This window comes from Hakea prostrata, chromosome 4, assembly GCF_041222555.1.
Source record: "Hakea prostrata isolate BN-2017 chromosome 4, UWA_Hpros_2, whole genome shotgun sequence".
Lineage (NCBI taxonomy): Eukaryota > Viridiplantae > Streptophyta > Magnoliopsida > Proteales > Proteaceae > Hakea > Hakea prostrata.
The window spans coordinates 1,174,860-1,195,103 of NC_142603.1; the positions used below are offsets into that span (position 1 = coordinate 1,174,860).

The 20,244-nt window shown below is 37.1% G+C and overlaps 2 protein-coding genes across 2 annotated transcripts; both read left to right on the forward strand.

The window, feature by feature from the left end:
- Positions 1 to 3,347: 3,347 nt before the first annotated feature.
- LOC149016929 (uncharacterized) lies at positions 3,348 to 4,690 on the forward strand. The gene has a single exon (XM_089153798.1). The coding sequence runs from the start codon at positions 3,637 to 3,639 to the stop codon at positions 4,417 to 4,419; it is 783 nt and encodes a 260-aa protein (XP_089009924.1). The 5' UTR covers positions 3,348 to 3,636; the 3' UTR covers positions 4,420 to 4,690.
- A 5,127-nt stretch (positions 4,691 to 9,817) lies between these two features.
- On the forward strand, positions 9,818 to 18,986 carry LOC149016930 (Inositol-pentakisphosphate 2-kinase family protein). Its single transcript, XM_089151206.1, has 8 exons — positions 9,818 to 10,184; positions 10,291 to 10,408; positions 10,960 to 11,163; positions 12,454 to 12,601; positions 14,964 to 15,004; positions 15,135 to 15,245; positions 17,071 to 17,670; positions 18,398 to 18,986. The coding sequence occupies exons 1-8, from the start codon at positions 10,168 to 10,170 to the stop codon at positions 18,551 to 18,553; spliced, it is 1,395 nt and encodes a 464-aa protein (XP_089007332.1). The 5' UTR covers positions 9,818 to 10,167; the 3' UTR covers positions 18,554 to 18,986.
- The last annotated feature ends 1,258 nt before the right edge of the window (positions 18,987 to 20,244 follow it).

Consider the following 20,244-nt stretch of genomic DNA (forward strand, 5'->3'; position numbering starts at 1 on the left):
TCAGATCTGATCCACAGCAAGAGAGAGATGAGAGAGAGAGAGAGACCAGAAAGAACACACAAAATAAAAGGAAAAAAGGAAAGAAAAGAAAAGAACTTGACTGCAAAGGAAAGCGCGAATCAAAACTAACTCATACACTCACTCACGCCCACAGATAACGTCCGTGAAAAGACATTGAAAAGACGGAGTTGAGTTGTGTGGGTCCCATTTCGACTTGAGACACCAAATGGTCCAAATCCCAACTCCCAAGTGGCAATCTCGAATCCGAATGGACTAATATAAGTGAAAGTTTTGTTCTACTTGTGCTGGATATGGGCCTACAAAAACATAATGGGCTACCCACCTAGCCAACCAGAGGTTATCTGTCATTTAACTCCTCCCATAAATATTGAATTGACATTATTGGGAAATAAATGCATAATAATCATGAATTTTAACAGAAAAACTGGTAAAGAAAATATAAAGAAGACAAAAGAAGTGTATCTTCGACGTGGATATTGTCGCCAAATTTAAAGAGACCACAGCATTATTAGGAGCATTCACTGCCGCCCAGCAATCAGAAACATAAAAAAAGAGAAAAGAAGAAGAAGAAGAAGCGAAAATGATGGATTGAGATATTGGAAGTTTACAAGATTAGTGGAATGGAAATATGGAATTAGAAGACCAACACGAACCAGTCAAATTGAGAATGACCCATGACTCCCACTCGAAAGACAGGATCATTAATCCATATACTTAACTCTAAATGGGGTTGCATTAATTTGAACAACTGTTTTGTGTATTTAGCTAACCCTTAGACACGTGTACCTTAGATTTAAGCTTTTTCTGTTAGTTACTTTGTTACCACTTAATCCGCTAATCAGGCACCCTAAAAAGCAGGCTTTCTTAAAAGTTACCTTCCTTCCTTCCTTTTGGGTATTCCAAATGCCCTTTAATTTGCTTCTTACATGGGTCATGATCTCATCAATCACCTAAGTATTTAGTATTAACTACTAATCCTCACTTTTAGGCCTCTTAAAGATTAACCCCCCTTAAAAATGTACTGGTTTTATTTTGTTTATTAGTAACATTGCTGAAAGATGTTACTTTGTATCCAAAGGTTCTAAAGGAAGAATATTTTCTTACATGATCTCTTTAAGAAAATCGCTAAGAAAATCGCATATGAATGGGTTTCATGGGTTGAAACTAACACTTATCATAAAAGTTTTTTTTTTTATTATGTTTGGAATATGATACGTGAGTGGAATTCTTGTCTAGAACAAGTTTTAAGTTGAAACAAGGAGATAAAGAAAAAACAGCTTTAAAATGGATTGTATACCAAAATCAATTCAAAAAATTGCACATCAACACAATCTTAAGTACCAAAAAGAGCCGAGGGTGTACACAATTCATGAATTATAGTGATAACTTAACAATGAATTGATCTAGGCCATGACCTTCCTTATTGTTTAGTAAAATTACTATATCATCCTTCATGTGCATAATAGAAGGAATACTCTCATGACATTAATATACTTATTCCTAAAGTCACCGTTTTGCAATTCATTCTTACCGAAATTACGAGTAAGATGAAGTCACCAGAGTGAATTCTTTGACATTCTCTAATGAGCTTAAATTAATCAATCAACGAGACACATATTAGAACAAAAAAAATAAAATAACTGCATTTTTAAGAAGTCTCAAATAAACACTAGAGGGATTAAAGATTATAAATATCAATCAATTGTACCTTTAATTTCTTAATTAATTTAATCAAATTCGGTTAGATCTTTTGGCCGCAGTTAGGCAGGCCGTGCACCTTTACAAAGTGTAATTCCCCAATATTATTAATCACTTCCTTAATCATGGAAGGTGAAACACTTATTAATATGGTCACTAGACTCACTACAATACAATATATTATATGGGGTAAAAAATAAGAAAAAAAAGGTGACAAGTGTGTTTTCTTTATCTGGGTAAAAGAAATTAAGAAGTGTTAAAAACTTAAAAGTGAATGGAGAAAGGGTACTGTTTGACCAAGTTTGAACCCACGCTTTAAAGAATGGAATGCACGAAGGGGCCAGTACTTGGGCGGTCAGGTAAACCAAATCCGTACCGGGTGGGAAGTTCATGTGAGTGAGAAAGCACACGAGTTCCCCTGCTATCTAAAAAATGGTACTTCTTCTATCTTGTAAAATCTTAACTGCAAACTAAAATTAGGTGATAAGGTTTATTTATTTATCTTTTGTACTTGTAAGTTCTATATAATTTGTGATTGTAAGGCCATCGGGAAAGATGATCCACACCTAAGAAAAGTATCACTCCTCCAAATTTCAATTCACCCATATCCAAGGACTCTAGATCATTTCTCGTCTCAAAACACATATTGATCCCTAGACACTTTTCCACCATACATTTAATGTAGAATCCACATAACATTTATTGGAGATCTCATCTTTTACTTCGCCCAAGAGAAGAGGACTTAAGCTAGTTGAATTTGCTTTGCACGTTTAGCTCCTTGACCCAATTTTTTGAGGAATGAATCAACGGGGTAGATAGTTTTATTACTATGACTAAGCTCAATCCTTGTGTTGGAGGAGGAGATTGATTACATTAGTGTTGAGTCCAATTGTAAATCACTAGTTGATGGTGTGTTAGTAATGCCCCTACCCCTACCTATTGTTTAGAATATAGGTTGTGCTTGCTTGCCACAAAAAGTTTTGGCCTTTTAGGCCTGTTATATTCCTAGGTCGTCCAATGATATTGCAGACTTCCTATCTAAGAAGGCATTTTGTGTAGAAGGTCCTATATAATGGTCTATTTTCACCGAGTGGTTATTAAAGTTATGTTCGACCATGCCTTTGGCAAAACAGGAGACTAAACTCACTCCTAGCAGATATCTTAATAGTGTAGCCTGCTAGTCTTAAAACTAGTTGGTAATAAGTAAAGAAAAAAATCTGGGTCTTTTTTATAAATACTCAAACATGGGCTTTACATTAAACATGTAATGGAGAGCGTCAAGGAAACAGAAACAGTATACACTCCCTCGGCAAGGAGGTGATCCAAGCTGACACCGAATTGCCACGCTTGCAATAAGTCCCTGATGGGCCCTAGGCCAATTGTGCTTTGTTTGCAATTTTTTTTTCCCACAAAGTAAGCTGTTCGTATTTTATGGTAGTGTGGAATACTGAATTTAGAATTTATTATCCGATAGATTATAATATGCTTGCATTATTTCTCCTGATATTTAGATAATAATAATAAGGGAATTATAGTACTGAAAATTAATAAAAAAGGAAAACGACGGAAAGGGAGCTATAAAAGGCCAACCTGCTCCATAGAATTGGCCTTCACTGCTAGTCTTCCAACACTAGCCGTGAAAATCTCTTCCCTAGATTTCTGTTTCCTTGCCTTTCCTTTCATGTCCTTTCCTTTCTTTTCTAGCTAATATAATTGTTCTGTGCTTCTCTCTGTCTCTTTCTCCAAGAGGATCTCCCTGTAATAAGTGCCGAAGCAGACCCAACGAAGTGCACGAAAGTTTGAGTTTGTCGTATAGAAAGAAGCTCACATAGAGCTCTCAATCCACAAAACCTTGTAAGCAAGAAACGCCTTTGGAATTCAATTTCTCCCTAATCTTTCTGTTAACGCCGCCGAACGATGGATTCATTCGATGTGAGTAACGTCAAAGCAGAGAAGATGAACGCGATGCTAAGGTATCGTCGTCTTCGAAAGATCGCTAATTTGTTCCGCTGCTTCGAGGTATGCATGGCTCTCATCTTACTCTCCTGGTTTACCACTCGCCTTCCCATCGCCGTCAAAAACTCCGGCCACTACTTCAAGGAGTTTTGTGAGATTCTTCTCAGTCCTCGCTTCGTCTTCTTGGTTGGCAACGCCATCATTCTCACTCTCTTCGCCAAATCCGGCCACTTTTTCTCCCATGGCTTCAACCCTAACACCTCCGCCACCGATAGTCTCTACGACGAGTTCGTGAAGAACAACCACCACGACAATATTCAAACTCGTCAGAAGTCCCAATCCAGCAACACTCCACCACCATCTCAGGCGGCGCCGCCGCCGGAGGAGTTCACATGCGAGAACAAAGACACAATGTACGAAGAAGGGGAAGTGAAAACACTGACCTTGTCATACCCAGACGGGCACATCAATTCATCGAATCCCAAGATCGTCTTCCGGAGGACTCAATCAGAGAACCTGAAGCTGAAATTGAAGACCGAGCCTAAGGAGAAGCCGCGTCAAAAGCTCCTGCGATCGGAAACAGAGCTATGCTGGAAAGTCGGAAGAGACGCAGAACAAGAAGAAGAGGATAACATGAGTAACGAAGAGTTCCAGCGTAAAGTAGAGGCCTTCATTGCTAAGCACCAAAAGTTTCAGAGGGAAGAGGAATCCATGGACATGGTTCTACAGAACCTCAACGACTGATTCGCTGCTGAAACCTTCCTCCATTTCCAAAATGAAAAACGGAATAACCCGATATTTTACTGTGTGGATAAAAAAGTCACAAGTTACAGAGCTGAAACGAAGTATCAAAAATCAAAACCCTCCTTCTCACCACTCTTTTTACTTCCTCTTTTTGGGTTCTTTTCCTTTTTTCCTGTTACATATTTCACCTTTGCTTTTTCCCCTCTCCCTCATGAAACCATGGATGGATGGATGGATGGATGTAGTAGATGTACAGTGTTAATATTGCAAATGAAGGAAGAAGCTTTTCGTATTTTAGCTGTTTTTTATTTTGATTTTGATTTTGATTTTGTATTCATTCTACTTTTTCCTGAATTATTCCCCTTTCCCTGTTATCAGGAAGGATAATCTACGTAATCAGGTTCTGATAATCTATGTAATTAGATGCCTCCTATACTTGTTTAGCTGCTCAATTTTTCGTCGTATGATTCTCGCTTTCTATCCATTCCTCACCCCAGAAGAAAATTTAGAAAAGAAACGAAATCTAAATTATTCTATTCGTATTCCTGGGGAGAATAACCGATAATTAAAAACAGGAAGTTAAGAACACAAAAAGGGAAAAGATAATTCGGGAACTTTTTTCCTGTTTGCTTCCTAATGGAGGTTTTCTGTCATGCACTGTGATTTGGATGATGTGTTTGGGTTTTGGGATCCGGTCAGATTTTCCTGTAGGGTGGAAAAATGGGAAGAAGATGAGAAAAGAATGTATTCCAAAATGCTGTTTCATGGTGGATGTTGGATATGCTTTTCATTAATGGGTTCTTCAATTCCAGGTACATTGAGAAGTATGAACAGCAATTGTAGATGTGATAAAGACAGTACAGCAAGCAGCGTAGTCTCCGTGTTTTAGTAATTACTTTAAAAAATTCCTTACTTTGCACCGCATAATCTCTGCAAATTGTGTCTGTCTTTTTGTTCCTATCAGTTTCTCCTATGTTGCAAGTAATTGAATTCATCGACAAGAACAATTTATCACAAACCAATATGCGAAGGGTATTTGAATTTTATCGCTACTTCTTTTGATTAGTCTTGGGTACTGATGAATATTTCAGTAAGGAAAAACAGGGATAGAGAACTTGATTAAATTCTAAGAGTAGTTCTGGGGCCTAAGAAGCCTAGATAGTTTGATTGGTTTCTAACTTTTGCAGGATAGGATGTCCATCTCTACAGAACTGCAGAGTTGATTGACAAACATGAGAGAAAGACTTGTTAATTGTTAGTAACTTTTAGGGAGATTTCCTTCTTCCATTAACACAACATATCTGAGGTAAGAACCAGAGATCTTCTCAAATTAGAAGATTCATTGTTAAAGAAGGGCCTAGAAAATGCATTGAAGGAGACCTGCAACAGCAAGTCTTCAACAATTTTTTCTTCTTTGCACCTTTGTTATACTGTTTCATGTAAAGAGCTTCTTCACTTTCACCAAGTCATGACTTATGACCCACCACTACACAACAAGGCTATAGCATCTAAGTCCTAGGGGGAGAAAAGGAGAAAGAAAGAAGCAGGTAGACATTTTATTTAGGCATTATTAGATCCTTAGTGCAGTTTTATGAACTGTTATTGCTAACTTTTACTAAGATACTCATGATTAACTCCACTAATGGATGGATTATGGGTGGGTTAAGAGAATTTTGTTTATTTCTTGTTCATGTTATGTTTCAAGGGATTACCATATGATTCTAATGTTGCTTCCACTCAGGTGCCTTCTCTTGTATAATAATACTCATTCAGGGACATGTCAATACTTTCCCTTTCTTTCTTTTCTTCTCCATTTCCTTTTCTCTTCTTTTGCACTCTTAGTTTAGTTTTTTCTCTAGGTCTATATGAACTGTTTAAGGGACCCACTGATATTTAAGAAGGAAAATGGTTTGGCATGTTCAATTGCTGTTTCCACCCCCCAAAAAAAATGTTCTATTGCTGTGTTTAGTGGTGGGTGCCAACAGACAAATGCTTTGTACAATTTGTATTTCATACTCACTTGCTCTTATCCATTTAGCTGCGGAAATTTGATGGAAAAGGTTCTGTAACACTAAATCTCTAATGGCTTGTATGCAGTTTCAGGTGTTAAAGGGAATAATTATGAAAATCTCTAGAAAACAAGACAGTATTTTGAAGCAAATGATTCGACAGAAATATAGATGGGACCTGCCCATGCAAAAGAGGCTTGAACACTAATGTCATGGGAGCTTTTTCCCTTATTTTACATCAACATAAAAAGGGTGTAATGCATCGATAAGAGAGCTGGAAAAAGAAAAAGGAAAATTAAGATTTCTCTTGCTATAAAGCTTCAAGCCTTATACTTTGTTATCCCAATCCCTTTAATTGATTTAAAGATGCCCTCAAACCATTTATGAAATATATTACTATAGCATTTTGGTCATTGTAAGTGATATTTTGTGTCATCTCATATTCTCAAAACCTAAAATGTATTACTCTATATACAATGTAACTTTTCCTCCCCCTTTTTTTCCTCCTTTCCAAATATTTTTTTTCCAAACAATTATTAAATGAAACTCATGAACTGAAAAAAATATTCTCACTGCTTATTCCACTGAAATAGTTTGGTTACTCCTAGTGACTGAGATAATTAAAAGATCATTGCAAAAGAATTCCACAAATAAAGTAGGCCAGGTGTCCACTTGAACACCATAGCATTCCAAACTTTAACCTTTTGGTCCTACAAAATTTGACTCAACTGGCCCATAATCTGCTCTGCCCTTAATAAGTTATTTGGCCACTTTTATAAATTTGACCATTCGATGGCGACGTGTACGGTAAAATTGCAACCATCGATGGAAAGGCTGAAATGAATTCAGTTTGCTTAGACATGGTTGAAATAGAATCAACCCGTTTTCAAAAGACATGATTCCTCTCCATCTGATAATTACAATTAGTCCATGCATTGTCCTTTCGACGACAAAACAGGCAGACAGACGGAAGATAACACGAGATAGAGAAGATCTAAATCCTAACATAAATACTTGTCACCTTCTTATAAGAGTAATCTTCCTCTTTTTTAGAGAGGATTTTGTTACTTACATTTATTGCTCATGCATGAGCCAAGTCCCAAATCAACTATATATTTCAAAAAGAATAAATGTAGTAAAGTTGAGAACAAGGCTGGGTTTGAATTTTGGATTCTTTACCCCTAGAGCCATCAGGACCAAACTAATGGTTTTCCTCTCACTTAGACTCCTACTTGGCAAGTTTGTGTGGATGAAACCAACATCAATAAAGTAAAATAAAATAAAGAAAATCTCTCTTTATTGATTCTTCTTGATAGTCAACATCATCCACAATGAAAAAGACCTATAGGTTATTAATTAATAACCTAAAGCATAATTTCTCCTTCATTTATTCCTATACTTGATTCCTCCATGCCTAAATTAACCCCAAAAAAAAAAAAACCTCTAAACTTGTAATGGGTAACCTCTATTAACTTTTAGATTTTGGTAGGAAAGTAGATAATATCTTTGAAATTCAGATCATGTTTGGTATCATTCAACACTTTATAAGCTTCATTGGCCAAACATTGTAAAAGTGTAAGACTAGGTCATAATAAACGTACACCTACTCCAACATGAAGTATTCTTTTTATGAACCATGTCATTTTAAATTACATAAATAACCTTATATTTCTATTCATACAAAGGGGCTTTATTAAGCCGGGGATGGGGATATTAATATGCATAAGCGACAGTCGAACCCACGACGTCTTCATTAAGAGGTGTTGGTTTCAATCACTAGAACAGCTCTGCGTTGGCATTCATTTGAGGTTTTAGTTGTAATCTAGTTGATTATTCAAGAACAATAATGGGATTTTTCAAATTCTACTAGTTAATTGCTTATAAATGTGTAAGATTTAAACCTAAAAAATTCAAGATAATTTATTTTTGATTTTCAGTTATTTTTAAACTGCTTAATTTAGTAGGATTTTAAGTATACAAATGAGAATATGTGGTACACCTAGGCAAAATGCCAAAATGAATGTTTTCTATCTGTAGACTTTTTCTTCCCCTTCTCATAGAACCTAAAATAATAGGTTAGGCCCAAAAGAATTTAGAAATTGGACCCACTTGACCTCAATCTTATTCGTGTTTTGCTTTCATGGGCTTTCTTATTTTTCTTTTAATTTTTTTTTTTCTATCCAACCAAAAGCGCCCAAACTGGGAAACTCATGTATGATTGAAAATTTCAATCTTTTTTTGGGCAGAAATTCCAACCCCACCTACAGAAAACAGAACATAATAGAAATTCTAAATGTCTTTTCTTTTTTCTTTTCATTTTTCTATCTCCCTCTCTCTTTGTGTGTTTCTTATCCTTCAGAACATAAGAAATGATCATTGATTGTTTTGCAGCTTTTGCTTATCACCAAACAGGCAAACACACACGAGTTTTCCTTTCCTAGATTGTCATTAACTGGTCTTGAATTGATGTGTACGAAGAAAAAGAGAATTCAATTTATAATCGAGGGAAAAAATTCATTATGAGTTGATAATTGTTTTTAAAAAAAGTTTATGAAAACGGCAAAACTGATGATTGAAAGTAGCACCCATTTCTTCCTGCCAATGAAGCGAACCGCTAGGTCTCTTGTTTCTTTGCAAATTTTACCTATTTGTTTTTTCATTACTGTAGATTTGCCAAGGTAAATTTACTTTTTCATTCTGTTATTGTTTTTTTTTTTTGGATTTTATTTTTCTATTTAATTTTGATGCCAGCTTGGGTTGGATTTTTTTCATTGTTCAATCATGATGCTTGAGAGGCCGCTTATTTTTGTCGGAAAATAAGAAAAAGTATGATTTTTCGGGTGACTGCAAGATAGATCACTTTCTCACTTCGATGGGCATCGTTTCTTACAAATAGAGTCAGAGTCAGGGATGCTGTAAAGAATGGTGGTTCAGGTACATTACTTCTAGTCTTACATACTTTAGCTGTTTTGTAAAAATTTGGTGTTTCAGGTGAAATACTTACAATTTTGGTTGGTTTGGATTGACACATTAGGTTACGTCGCTGGCAATACTAGAAGAAGCTGTCGGTGGTGGTCAATTAATTACACAACTGCAAATGGTTTTGAAAGTGCATGCTATAGTTTCAGTTATGCCTTGTTATGATGGCTCCATATGCGATGGTTTGGTTAGTTTCCACTCCATGACTTGTGAATTTGGTGTAATTCTTAATGTATTTTCATCTTTGTTTATCCTAAAAAGAAGAAAAAAAGAAAAAAGAAAAAGTAAAAGAATCATTTTATAGAAGTAAGAAAGTGAAAAGGAGAAAGAAAAAAAAAAAAAAAAAACAGAGGAAATGCGTTTTTCTATTTTATGATAGAAAGAAAATGAAGCGGGGAAAAAACGCTACCTAGTGTAGCCAGGCGAGGCGAGCGCGCAAAAGAAGAGAGGCTAAAATCAGAAAAAAAAGGCTTTCCCTCGATTCTCGTGTCGAACTTGGTGATGGATTCCATGACGCGGCAGATGGCTGGAGATGCTAGCGGCTACAGTCGTCAGTCGTCGCTGTTTTCCTGAGCCAGTCATCCACATCTCTCGCGCTCGCTTCATATAGCCATCGCCGGAAAAATCCAACTCCCACACTTCACTATCTCATCTCTCTCTCTCTCTCTCTCTGACGTTTTTCTTGAAGTTTTTCTTCTTGGTGTGAAATCGTATCTCTCAAACGACGTTTACCTGGTTTTCTGATCGTCGGAACCAGGAAATGCTGGAGACTTCCAAGTAAACGACCAGCTCCAGTCGTCTCTTCAATTTCATTTCCTTCCGCAATTAGATCTTTCTAACGGTTCTCTTGTCGTGTTTGATACTTTTTTGGATGGCATTTCAGGGATGCGGGAGGACGCTCGACGGTTGTGCTAGAGGAGAAAGATGCAGCCGATTGGATTTACAGAGGAGAAGGTGCTGTGAATCTTGTTCTTGCTTACAACGGATCTTCTCCTGATTTTGTACGTAAGCTAATCGCTTAATTAAACTCCTTCTGTTTGTTTTCACCCCCACCCCCTTAGAATACCATTCTGTGATATTTCTTGAATTAATTCTTTTGATCTGAGCTTCATTTCCAAGATTAAGAGTCTTTGTGTCATAGATTTATTAATCCAGTATTCCGTTTGCCCAATTACTCTTCTCAGTTAGGTTTTTCCCCCATCTCTAAATAAACCTCGTAGCCTCGACTGGAGTGGAGTGGAACTCAGCCAATGCACAACTCAACGACCCTCGACTAAACTCCACCCCTACCAAAGGAGATGACTATTTGGATGTTTTTCTTTCACTTCTATTAATATTCAATACCTTTCAGTATCTAGCTATGCATGCTCATTTATTATTTTTTTGGTCATATCAAAGCTTCTAACGGAAGTGAATTACATCCTCCAGTTTGGCATTAATTCTGGAAACATCAATTTCTTTTGGGTTCTTTACTTCTTTATGCCCTTTTTCATTTAGAAACTGGGTCTAATCATTGGCTTCTGATTAATTTGTCTCTGTTTGATGAATACAGGTTGGAAAAGTGATACGCATACAGAAGGCTCCCCGAAGAGAACCCAAATGTACTAGTGATACCTCAGTTTTGTCCACATTCGAGTGCCTTCTCTGGAAAGAAATAATTGAACTTGCATCATCCACTTCAAAGGAGATTGCTGCACAACTTTTTGTGCTCCATGTGATGAGACCCTTGCTAGGCTCTGAACATGTTGATGATGGGGTATGTCAGTTTTGTAGGTGTACCGATATGTTCATGTGTTCAGCTTGTAGGGAGGGTTGACTGAACTCTTAATATTTGACATGTGACCATCATATATGTAGTATGCCCTTTCTAAATTTGTTAAACTTGACTTCCGTTGCCTGTGTGGAAATGTGTTGATTCATAACGGTCTAAGGTTCTGCAAACCATAGACTTGAGCTTGAAGACGCTGCTTCTTTGTGAGTGGAACATCAAATCCCATAATATTTGATCTGATTTGAGGCTGGATTTAACATTCCAATTATGACCTAAGCCTTGAGCCATAGCTGAAGCTTTTAAACGGACCAGAGTCACTAGACTGTCATTTTGGGAGTAACTAGTCTATGAATCGAAATACCAAAATTTTCCCCTTCGCCGAAATGTAAAGAAAACCGTGGTTATTCCTCTCTCCATTACTCAAGTGAAATAATTTCTAGAAGATGCTGTTCTCTCTTGGAGGCAAGTAAGCAAGTTATAATCAATCATCCTTTTGTGCTCTCTCCTTCCTTTCTTTCCTTTTGGTTAATGAATATTCATTCATCCAAAAAAAAAAAAAAAAAAAAAAAGAGAAAGCTATAAACGATTATGTGCTTTGTTGGCTTATCCTTAGTTGATTTGGATTCGGTTTGAAGGAGTTTTGAGTATTGGCAGATCTAACCTGAGTAATTTTTTTGCAGTCCTCCACTCTCTCTTAATGAGTTTGTTTATATCTTCTAATTTTTTTCCAGTACCTAAAACTGAGATACAGCTGTAGATCCTGACTGTTACATATTAATGAATCTTTTCCCCATTACTGGTTTAAATTATTTTCTTCTCAGTCTCCTTATTTATAGACTGCAACTTAGAACTGTTCTTTTAATTAACACTCATTTTCTTTATGCCTGTTTTATTAAGAAGAATGCTTGTTACTTTTCCCCTTTTTTTTTCTTTCCATTTTTACTTTCCCCTGGATATTCCTGTATTTAAACCTTTATTGTACATCATCTGCTTGAAAGCATATCCAAAAATTGAAAATATGCATCTATTGATCCCTGTACTTCATGACCCATGTGTTACGTTGACATCACTGGTCCAACAGCATTCAAGAAAGGGCATGAATTGGACATTTAGGAATATCTTTATCAATGTAGGACACTTGGCTGTTACCGAATTTAGTGAATTATCTGAATTTTATTAATCTTACATGTAGTTTTTTTATAAGCATCATGTTCACTCAATGTTGCATCTCTGATAGAAAAGGTCATTGACCTGAACTTCCTTTGAAAATGGCAGATGCGAGTCATTGTGGCTAGGAAATTCTTGGAATCCATTGAAAACAATGTTCGTTGTCAGCGCCCTGCTTGGCGAGTAGATGCTGCTAAGGTTGATACCCTGCGCGATTCAGCTCTTGTTATTACTGATCATTCAGTTTTCCCGCATGGTAAACATCATTCTTGATTGCTTATTTGGGTGAAACCCCTTCAAAAAGAAACATATTTTTCATGCAGAATTTCACTTGTGCATACTACTAATTATATCTTACCACACAAGTAGGGATGCAAATGTCTGCATCCTACATTCATACAAAATTTCCTTTTGGAGAAATATTCAAAAAGAACATCCAAGTTGTTATGTAGCAAGGTGTCAGCTGTCAGATTGTTATTTAGTTGACGTCCTCTACCTTGAGGCATGTGCACTAATCCCCCACATTTCTATCCAGCTTCTGACAGCTTAGTAGCACCTGCTGTGCATCTAGTTTCCTACTCCTGGGTACACTAGTCTTTTTTTCCTTTTCTCAAGCCAGCATTTCATATGAAGAGGAGGCTTCACAGGATCCTGTGTAATTTCTATAGAAATCTGTGGATGAAGAACTGCTTCTCGACCTCATGTCCAATGGTTGTTTGATGGATAGCTGTTGTCCGGATCCTGTGTGATTTCTATAGAAATGTATGGATGAAGAACTGCTTCTCGATCTCAAGTCCAATGGTTGTTTGATGGATAGCCATTGACAACAATGTTAGCACTGAGAGTAGTGCTAATAGTCAGTTTCTATCCTAAAAGCTTGTGTTGTTAATTAACAGCAGCAACAATGTCTGTCAACACCCCAAATCATGAAGGCCTACACAAGCATGACTTTGTGTATGACACCATGGGAATGCAACACACCAACTTGTTGCACTTACTATGGATTGAACACTGATTCCTAACTCTGATTTTATGTCACAACTGCTTATCTCAAAAGTCCAAGCAGTTCAGCGAGGCCTACAACAATGTATATCATCAGTACAGCAATCTGAATTAACAGTGGTATCTGGGAAGGTCGATGGCGAAAGCTTTTTAGGCAGCTGATGAAAAGCTTTAGGAGGAGAAAATAGGTTGATTTTCTATGTGATGACTTACAAAAAGCATGTGAGGGTTCGTTGACACACAATCTAAAAGTATATGGTGCAATGAGATATTGGAGGAGAAGATCGGTTGATGTTGTATTTTTTTTTTTTTTTGGGATGAATGTGATGTATTTTATAACTTTCAAAAAGCATGTGAAGGTTCATTGATACACAATCTAAAAGTATATGGTGCAATGAGAGATCATTTGCTTTTCTCATCGGGGTTAGAAAAGGAATGAAGGGATTTTAATGAGGGTGTCTAGTTTTTGTTTAATCCTAAATAGTTTCTTCTTTTCAGGGAGGGAGGGGGATGGGGAAGGGGGGAAAGACGAAATGGGATTTTCTTCATATACTGACTGATGCATCTTCTATTTTGCCAACTGGTTCACAGATTCACCAAGGTGGCTTCCTGATTGCACCCTTTTGCACATGGTGCCCTAAAGGTGCACTACAATGAAGTAGACCTTGACTGCCCTTGTTATATTTTAAATTGTTATGGATGAGTAGCAATCAAATATGTACTATACACTGGAAATATTGGTTCTGTTTTGCATTGTGGCATTGCCTTAGGCTCTAAAGCCTCAAGAAAAAAAATTAGGGAACAAGAGAATCTGTGAAAAAGAATAAGAAGAACACAATGGAGATGGAGAAGACGAATGATGGTAAACATGATAGGAGCTGAATGGAATGCCTTTGTTGTGGATAGTCTCTCCTTTATACTAATCAAGCAACCTCCTCTTATTTGGAAACCTAGTAAGAGCCTGACTATAGTAAACCTACAGAGACTGACTATAGTAAATAACATTGACTAACTTAGACTTCTGCCACTTTTGACCTAACACTAACTCTCCCCCTTATGGTACAATATTTAATACAAGGGAGGTCAGAACCTAGTCCTGAAATGTTGTTCAGCAACCAGCTGATTCCCCCCCCCCCCCCCCACCCACACTTTCTTGCTCTCCAGCAACCTGTTCTGCCTTTACTATCCCCTCCCTGTTCTTAATTATCCTCAGCATATTGGGCACTCTGCTTTTCTTTTCCCTCCTTTTCTAAATGCTCTGTTTTCTTGTTCTTTGTCTTCCAAGCTTTACTTCTTGTTTTCGCCCTTCTTATAATTCATCCCCAACACAACTAGGAAACTGGGTACTTTTTCTTTTTTAAAGTTTCCCCCTCCCTTTCCTTCTTCTTTGCCCACTCTTCCTTGGACCGATTTCAAATAAGAATACCACCATGATAAGACTTTCTTTTTACCTGTCTATGCTGTTTAAGAGGTGATATTATTAGGTTTTGTTTCTTGTATGTTTGTAAAGCAAGGATGGATGTTGTTGTTGAAGGATTGGTGAAAATCATATATTTAGAGTACTTCTATGTTGTTCAAAGAAGTGGTTGAATTAAATTTCTTTGGTTTCACTTCAGGTGCTATTAAAGAAAGGCCCTGCATATCAGTTGAAATTAAGGTGCTTCTCTATAATTGTTGCTATCGTTATCTTTGTTCTTGATGGCTTCTGCTGCTTCATGTCTCCTGATCAATGCTTCTTTTTGTTTATGTCTTGTCCTCTGTGTTTCATTTCATCTTGAGCAATGCAGCCCAAATGTGGATTTGTTCCATGTTCAAAGTTCATATCTGAAAGAAATGCTATTAAAAGGAGTATAAATCGTTTCAGAATGCACCAAGTCTTCAAGCTTCATGAAGGAGAGGTAGTTTCCCAATCCTATCTGTGTTATTTTTGGCCAAAGTAGTACAATTTATTCAAAATGGATAATAAATTGCAAGGTTCTCTTCATATCGGAATAGGTAATGCTAAGATGCGCAGATAGGTATATGGACATGTAAGATGGTATGGAAACAAAGGATAGATGGCTCTGAATTTAGAGCGTGACATGAATATGGGTATGGATGTGCAATCCAATAATGCTATACTGTGCTTTAATTCCATAGACTATGAACAACTAATACCATTTCTTTCGAAGTATATTGTGATAAATTTAATGAAAATTCTTGATATTGCTTGGTTTTTTTTTATCAAAGGATTCATCAAAGATATTCGATTCTTGTGTAATTGGGTGTGACTTAAGAATACTAGGGATGTCACTATAAAGACCAATCTGAATCGTCTTATCAGAGTGTGCTGCAATTATTTGCAATTGCAGTACTCCCTAGTTTCCATAATTTCAATTTTGATCCTCTACGTAGCGGGATTAAGACTCTGTTCATCATGTACACAGACCCCATGCTGGCGGGAGTTTTGTGCACTAGGTATGAAATGCCCTTCTTATGGCATTCCATGGCCTTCTTTTTTGGCAAAAATCTTTTGGTTGGGAGAACCTTGAATCTTTTGTGGTTGGCACACCTAAATGTGTAATGGAAAGTTGATATGGCAATTTTAACTGTCGGATATTTATGGCATGCTCTGGATTGTCCACTTGTAAATTTCAGATCCAAATTGAATCATTTTCTCTGCATTGTATTGCAAAACCTCCCATATATGACCATATATCCCTTCATTAATCTCCGGACCCTTTTGGTTCTCCAGAAATGTTTAATCTTCGTTGCTCCATGTGCCAAAGTCCTTTGACCTGAAACTTGGCATGGTGGTGGACTGTGAAATCTATCGAGTCTCTGTCTACCAATGTGCAAGGGGTTGTGATATTGTGACCCATGGGAGGATGAAAATTTCATCCTTCTTCAGCGGTTCAATCTGGCTAACTTGGGGGCACTTTTATACTTTCACTCTGAAAAGCTTCCGAACCTGGTGCCCGAAGCTTCTGCAAAAGCAGAGTCCCCGGGGGGGGGGCACATTTTTCCTGTGCAGCCTTACCTCAACAAGTTTGTCCTTACACTCTTTTTTCTAAAATATTTGCCATTTGACTTGACTAGTGGAACGTATTAGCCAGTTGGGAAAATGCACTTTTTTACAAATTGATACATGGTGGAATTGGTGTCTCGGCTTCCATTACAATACAACTTCCACATTTAAGAATAATTAGCATTTAAGAGATATGGTCAATAGTTTTAATTGGTTGTTCCAACAGAAACAAAAACCTGGAACCATGTATAAAGATGAATCTGATTTGCATGTATAAAAGCTATTTCACAGCTCTACTGGGGAAATCAATTGCAAATTCATATTTTATTTAGTCAATTAATAGTCATGGTATGGGGGCATACTGCTTGTGATGGTGAAACTTCAGACTGCCAGCATATAATTGCTGATGCATTTCTGAGGCTCACCACTTCATGCAAAAAAAGATTCTGAAGGTTACAACCAACTCCAGTCCATCCTTGCCGGGGCCTCACAAAAGCAATACTTGCTCCAAGTTACTGCTCCTTTTTCTTTTGGGTTTAATTTAGGGTTCAAGGTCTGCCACAATACAAACCATTGACAGCTGCATTGTAAGACTATGGTTTAATAGTTGTACTTTTTAAAACCAGCTTAATTTCATTTTCCAGGTCTTAATCATCTCTTAGTAGATAGGAAGGTAAATTGGTTTTATCTAAGACTTGTTCCAAATTGTGTTTCAGATTTCGCGGATTAGTGATTATGATCCACTAGATCTGTTCTCTGGATCCATTAACAGAATACATGAGGCTATCAAGGCTCTCTTTACCACACCACAGAACAATTTTCGCATATTCTGGAATGGATCTCTCATATTTGGGGGATTGGGAGGTGGCACTGACAATACTACTTTCGTGGGTAGTGAGGCACTTGAAGATTCAATTGATGGTCTTATTCAGGTAAACCATGGCCAGCGCACAGCAAGTTTTCTACAGATGGTGTCAGAGACAATTTTCAGATCAGAAGTGTTGAACCGGCTTTTGGAAGCACAGAAACTCGATCTGCATGATATAGAAGGGGCTATCCATGCATACTACAATATTGTTTCTCAACCTTGCAAAGTATGTAGGGATTTGGGTGACGACAAATCCTCAAGCATATATTCATCTCTGCATTCTCTTACATTCAAAGAAAGCCTGAAGATTGTAAGGGATTATTTGATAGCTGCAACTGCAAAGGATTGTAGCCTGATGATCAGCTTTAGACTAAGGGAAAATGGGGATCCAGATTCGTCACATAGCATTGTATGCCTGGAGACGACAAATCAAACCTTTGAATACAAGGTGTGCAAATTCTCCTTTTCTTAATGACAATTCTTTTATTGGATAGGTAACTTTATTGGCATGGCTTGCAGTATAATTGGAGTCAATCACAACATTCTTTAAGCTCCACTAGGTGGAATGCATTTTTGAACCCTTCTTTGTGAATAAACATTCACGGAACTTTTTTCTCTTTTGTAAATATAATTTGTGATTTTTTAATTTATTTATTTTTTATTATCCACCACACTCTGTACCTTTACTATATTTTAAATTTGGACCATTCTACTTGTAGCTCGATCCCATATTGTCGGTTCACAGAAACAGAAAAAGAGCCATTTATTTAAATTGGATCTGTGAAGTTAATGTCAGCCTGTGCCATTACAGATGTGCATCTACATGAGCTGGCCGATCCCAGCTCGAATATGATCGGCCCTAATTGATTGATATCAAGTTCTTATTTCCTTGATTATGAATCGAACTGGATAAGTATTTTCCTTGGTGCTTTTTTCCTGTGTTTAGTCTTGTCTGGCAACTAGGATCACACCCAAAAGGTTGACAGCAAGATCGATAGCTTTCTTTTTTTTTGGCTTTATATAGTAATTTATGTTTTCTAGCTTGGTTGAGTTTTCTCATTTGTTGATGTGCATTTGTTTTTGAAGGATGAGTGCTTTCCTCTGCAATAACTTTCATAATGCTTCTCTTGGTATATCCTTTCAGAATCTCATTTCAGCTGAACTTGTATCTGTAGGCAAATTTCATTGATCTGGATATGAAGCCGTTGCAAAATATGCTTCACTACTACGAGTTGGACCAGAAGATAGTGCGCTGCTACACTGAGATGGAGAGGATGAAAAATGAACCATCAGATTCTGTCAATAGTGGGGAGACTCCTCAACTTCAATGATATAGCAGTGCTAAATGTGGTCACTGAAATTTCTGCACCTGGTGGAAGTTGTGGATCGTTTTGGTTTTGTGGTTCAATTTAGATGATGTTGGAGATGTTGTCACCACATGGTTCTCTTGTGTGATGTAACTGCCAAGTAAACATAAATCATTGTTTCATGCAAGAAAACATTGTTATACTGAAAAGTAAAGAAAAGGTTCCCAGAGGGGACTTCCAAATATAAGTGCTCTGAGTTTTGAAAACTTTTTCGTGTATCTGTCATGATGAATCCGTCAAAAGCATCAGTATCTCTGTTTATTTTCTATCTTTGATCTTCTCAATTTTGTTCTCATGTTTTGCGTCTCAGCAGCTTCGTCATTTTCTGCCTTTTATTTGGTTATGCTGTGATCAACTTGCATTTGCACAATGCACACTGATCAAATAATTCAATGCACTGCCTGTTTGCAAGTTCTCATACATACATGATATCTGTTGTTAGATTTATGGATTCTAATTAAATGCTGCTTATTGCTTTGGACAGAGGTTCAAACCTAAGATGTCTTTATGTAAGAAGAGGCTGTCATGACTAATGACTATGCTAGAAGCCCATCTACCTAAGAATCAGCACTTAAAATGCTCTCCCAATGCCTTTTTCCCTCCTCTCTTGCTGGGGTAATTGCCCCAAATGTCCTTGTTTTCCTTTGCTGCAAAACTTTCTTTTACTACTACATGGGAATTATTGGAAGGATATGCCGAACTCAATCGTTTTGCAAAGCTGTAGCTATTCGGGGCAAAAGGGCAGGGCAATTTTATGGCCATAGTGATCCAATGGGTTGTAAACTTCTAATCAATTAATTCCATTTTTTTTTTTTTTAGTATTTTATTCATTTAGTATATAACTGATGGGAGGTATCATTTTACCAAGAAAGAGACATCCATTCCGAGTCTACATGCACTTATTTAAATTTGTTAGCAGGATTGTGAAGCATCAACAACCGGCCTGTTGGTTTAACCCGAGTTCATTTTATTCTCTCTCAGAGAGAGAGAGAGAGAGAGAGAGAGAGAGAGAGTATCTGTGTGTGTGTGTTATTTTATGCATCTGTGTGTGTGTGTTATTTTATGCATCAATGTTCAGAAATGATTACCTGGTCTCTCAAAAATTGGATTCGAACTGGCAAAAGTAGGAAATGGAAGTTATTGCACCTTGATGGGATGACGCTGAAGCTGAACCTGAACCTGGACAGGCTTTACTTTTTCTCCTTCTCATATGAAGACAAGATTATTCTTGGGACAGTTCAAGAAAGATACATGTTGGATTCATTGCAGAAACCAGATAACAGTATGGCTAGAGGCAATTCAGAAATGTAAGTTAACCCCATCCGGGTGAATATTTCTGGCTCTCTATGTGTAGATACGTGCATGCCTTTAGATATGATGTTCTCTTTTTTGTTGAGGTAAGTTACATTTCTCAATGACCTCTAGCTACTGTTATCTGGTTCTGCAATGAATCCAACATGTATCTTTCTTGAACCAACTCTTCATAAGCAAAAACAACTGGGACAATTCATTTGATACAAAAAGCTAAGAAGGTATGTTGTACAAGAGAGATTCTGATGGTACCAAGTGTGTAAAATATGTCAGAGAATATTCTCCAACTCAAGACAGAAGAGGTAAAAAATAAACACAGTTGGAGGGAAAGGGTCTAGTTTTTT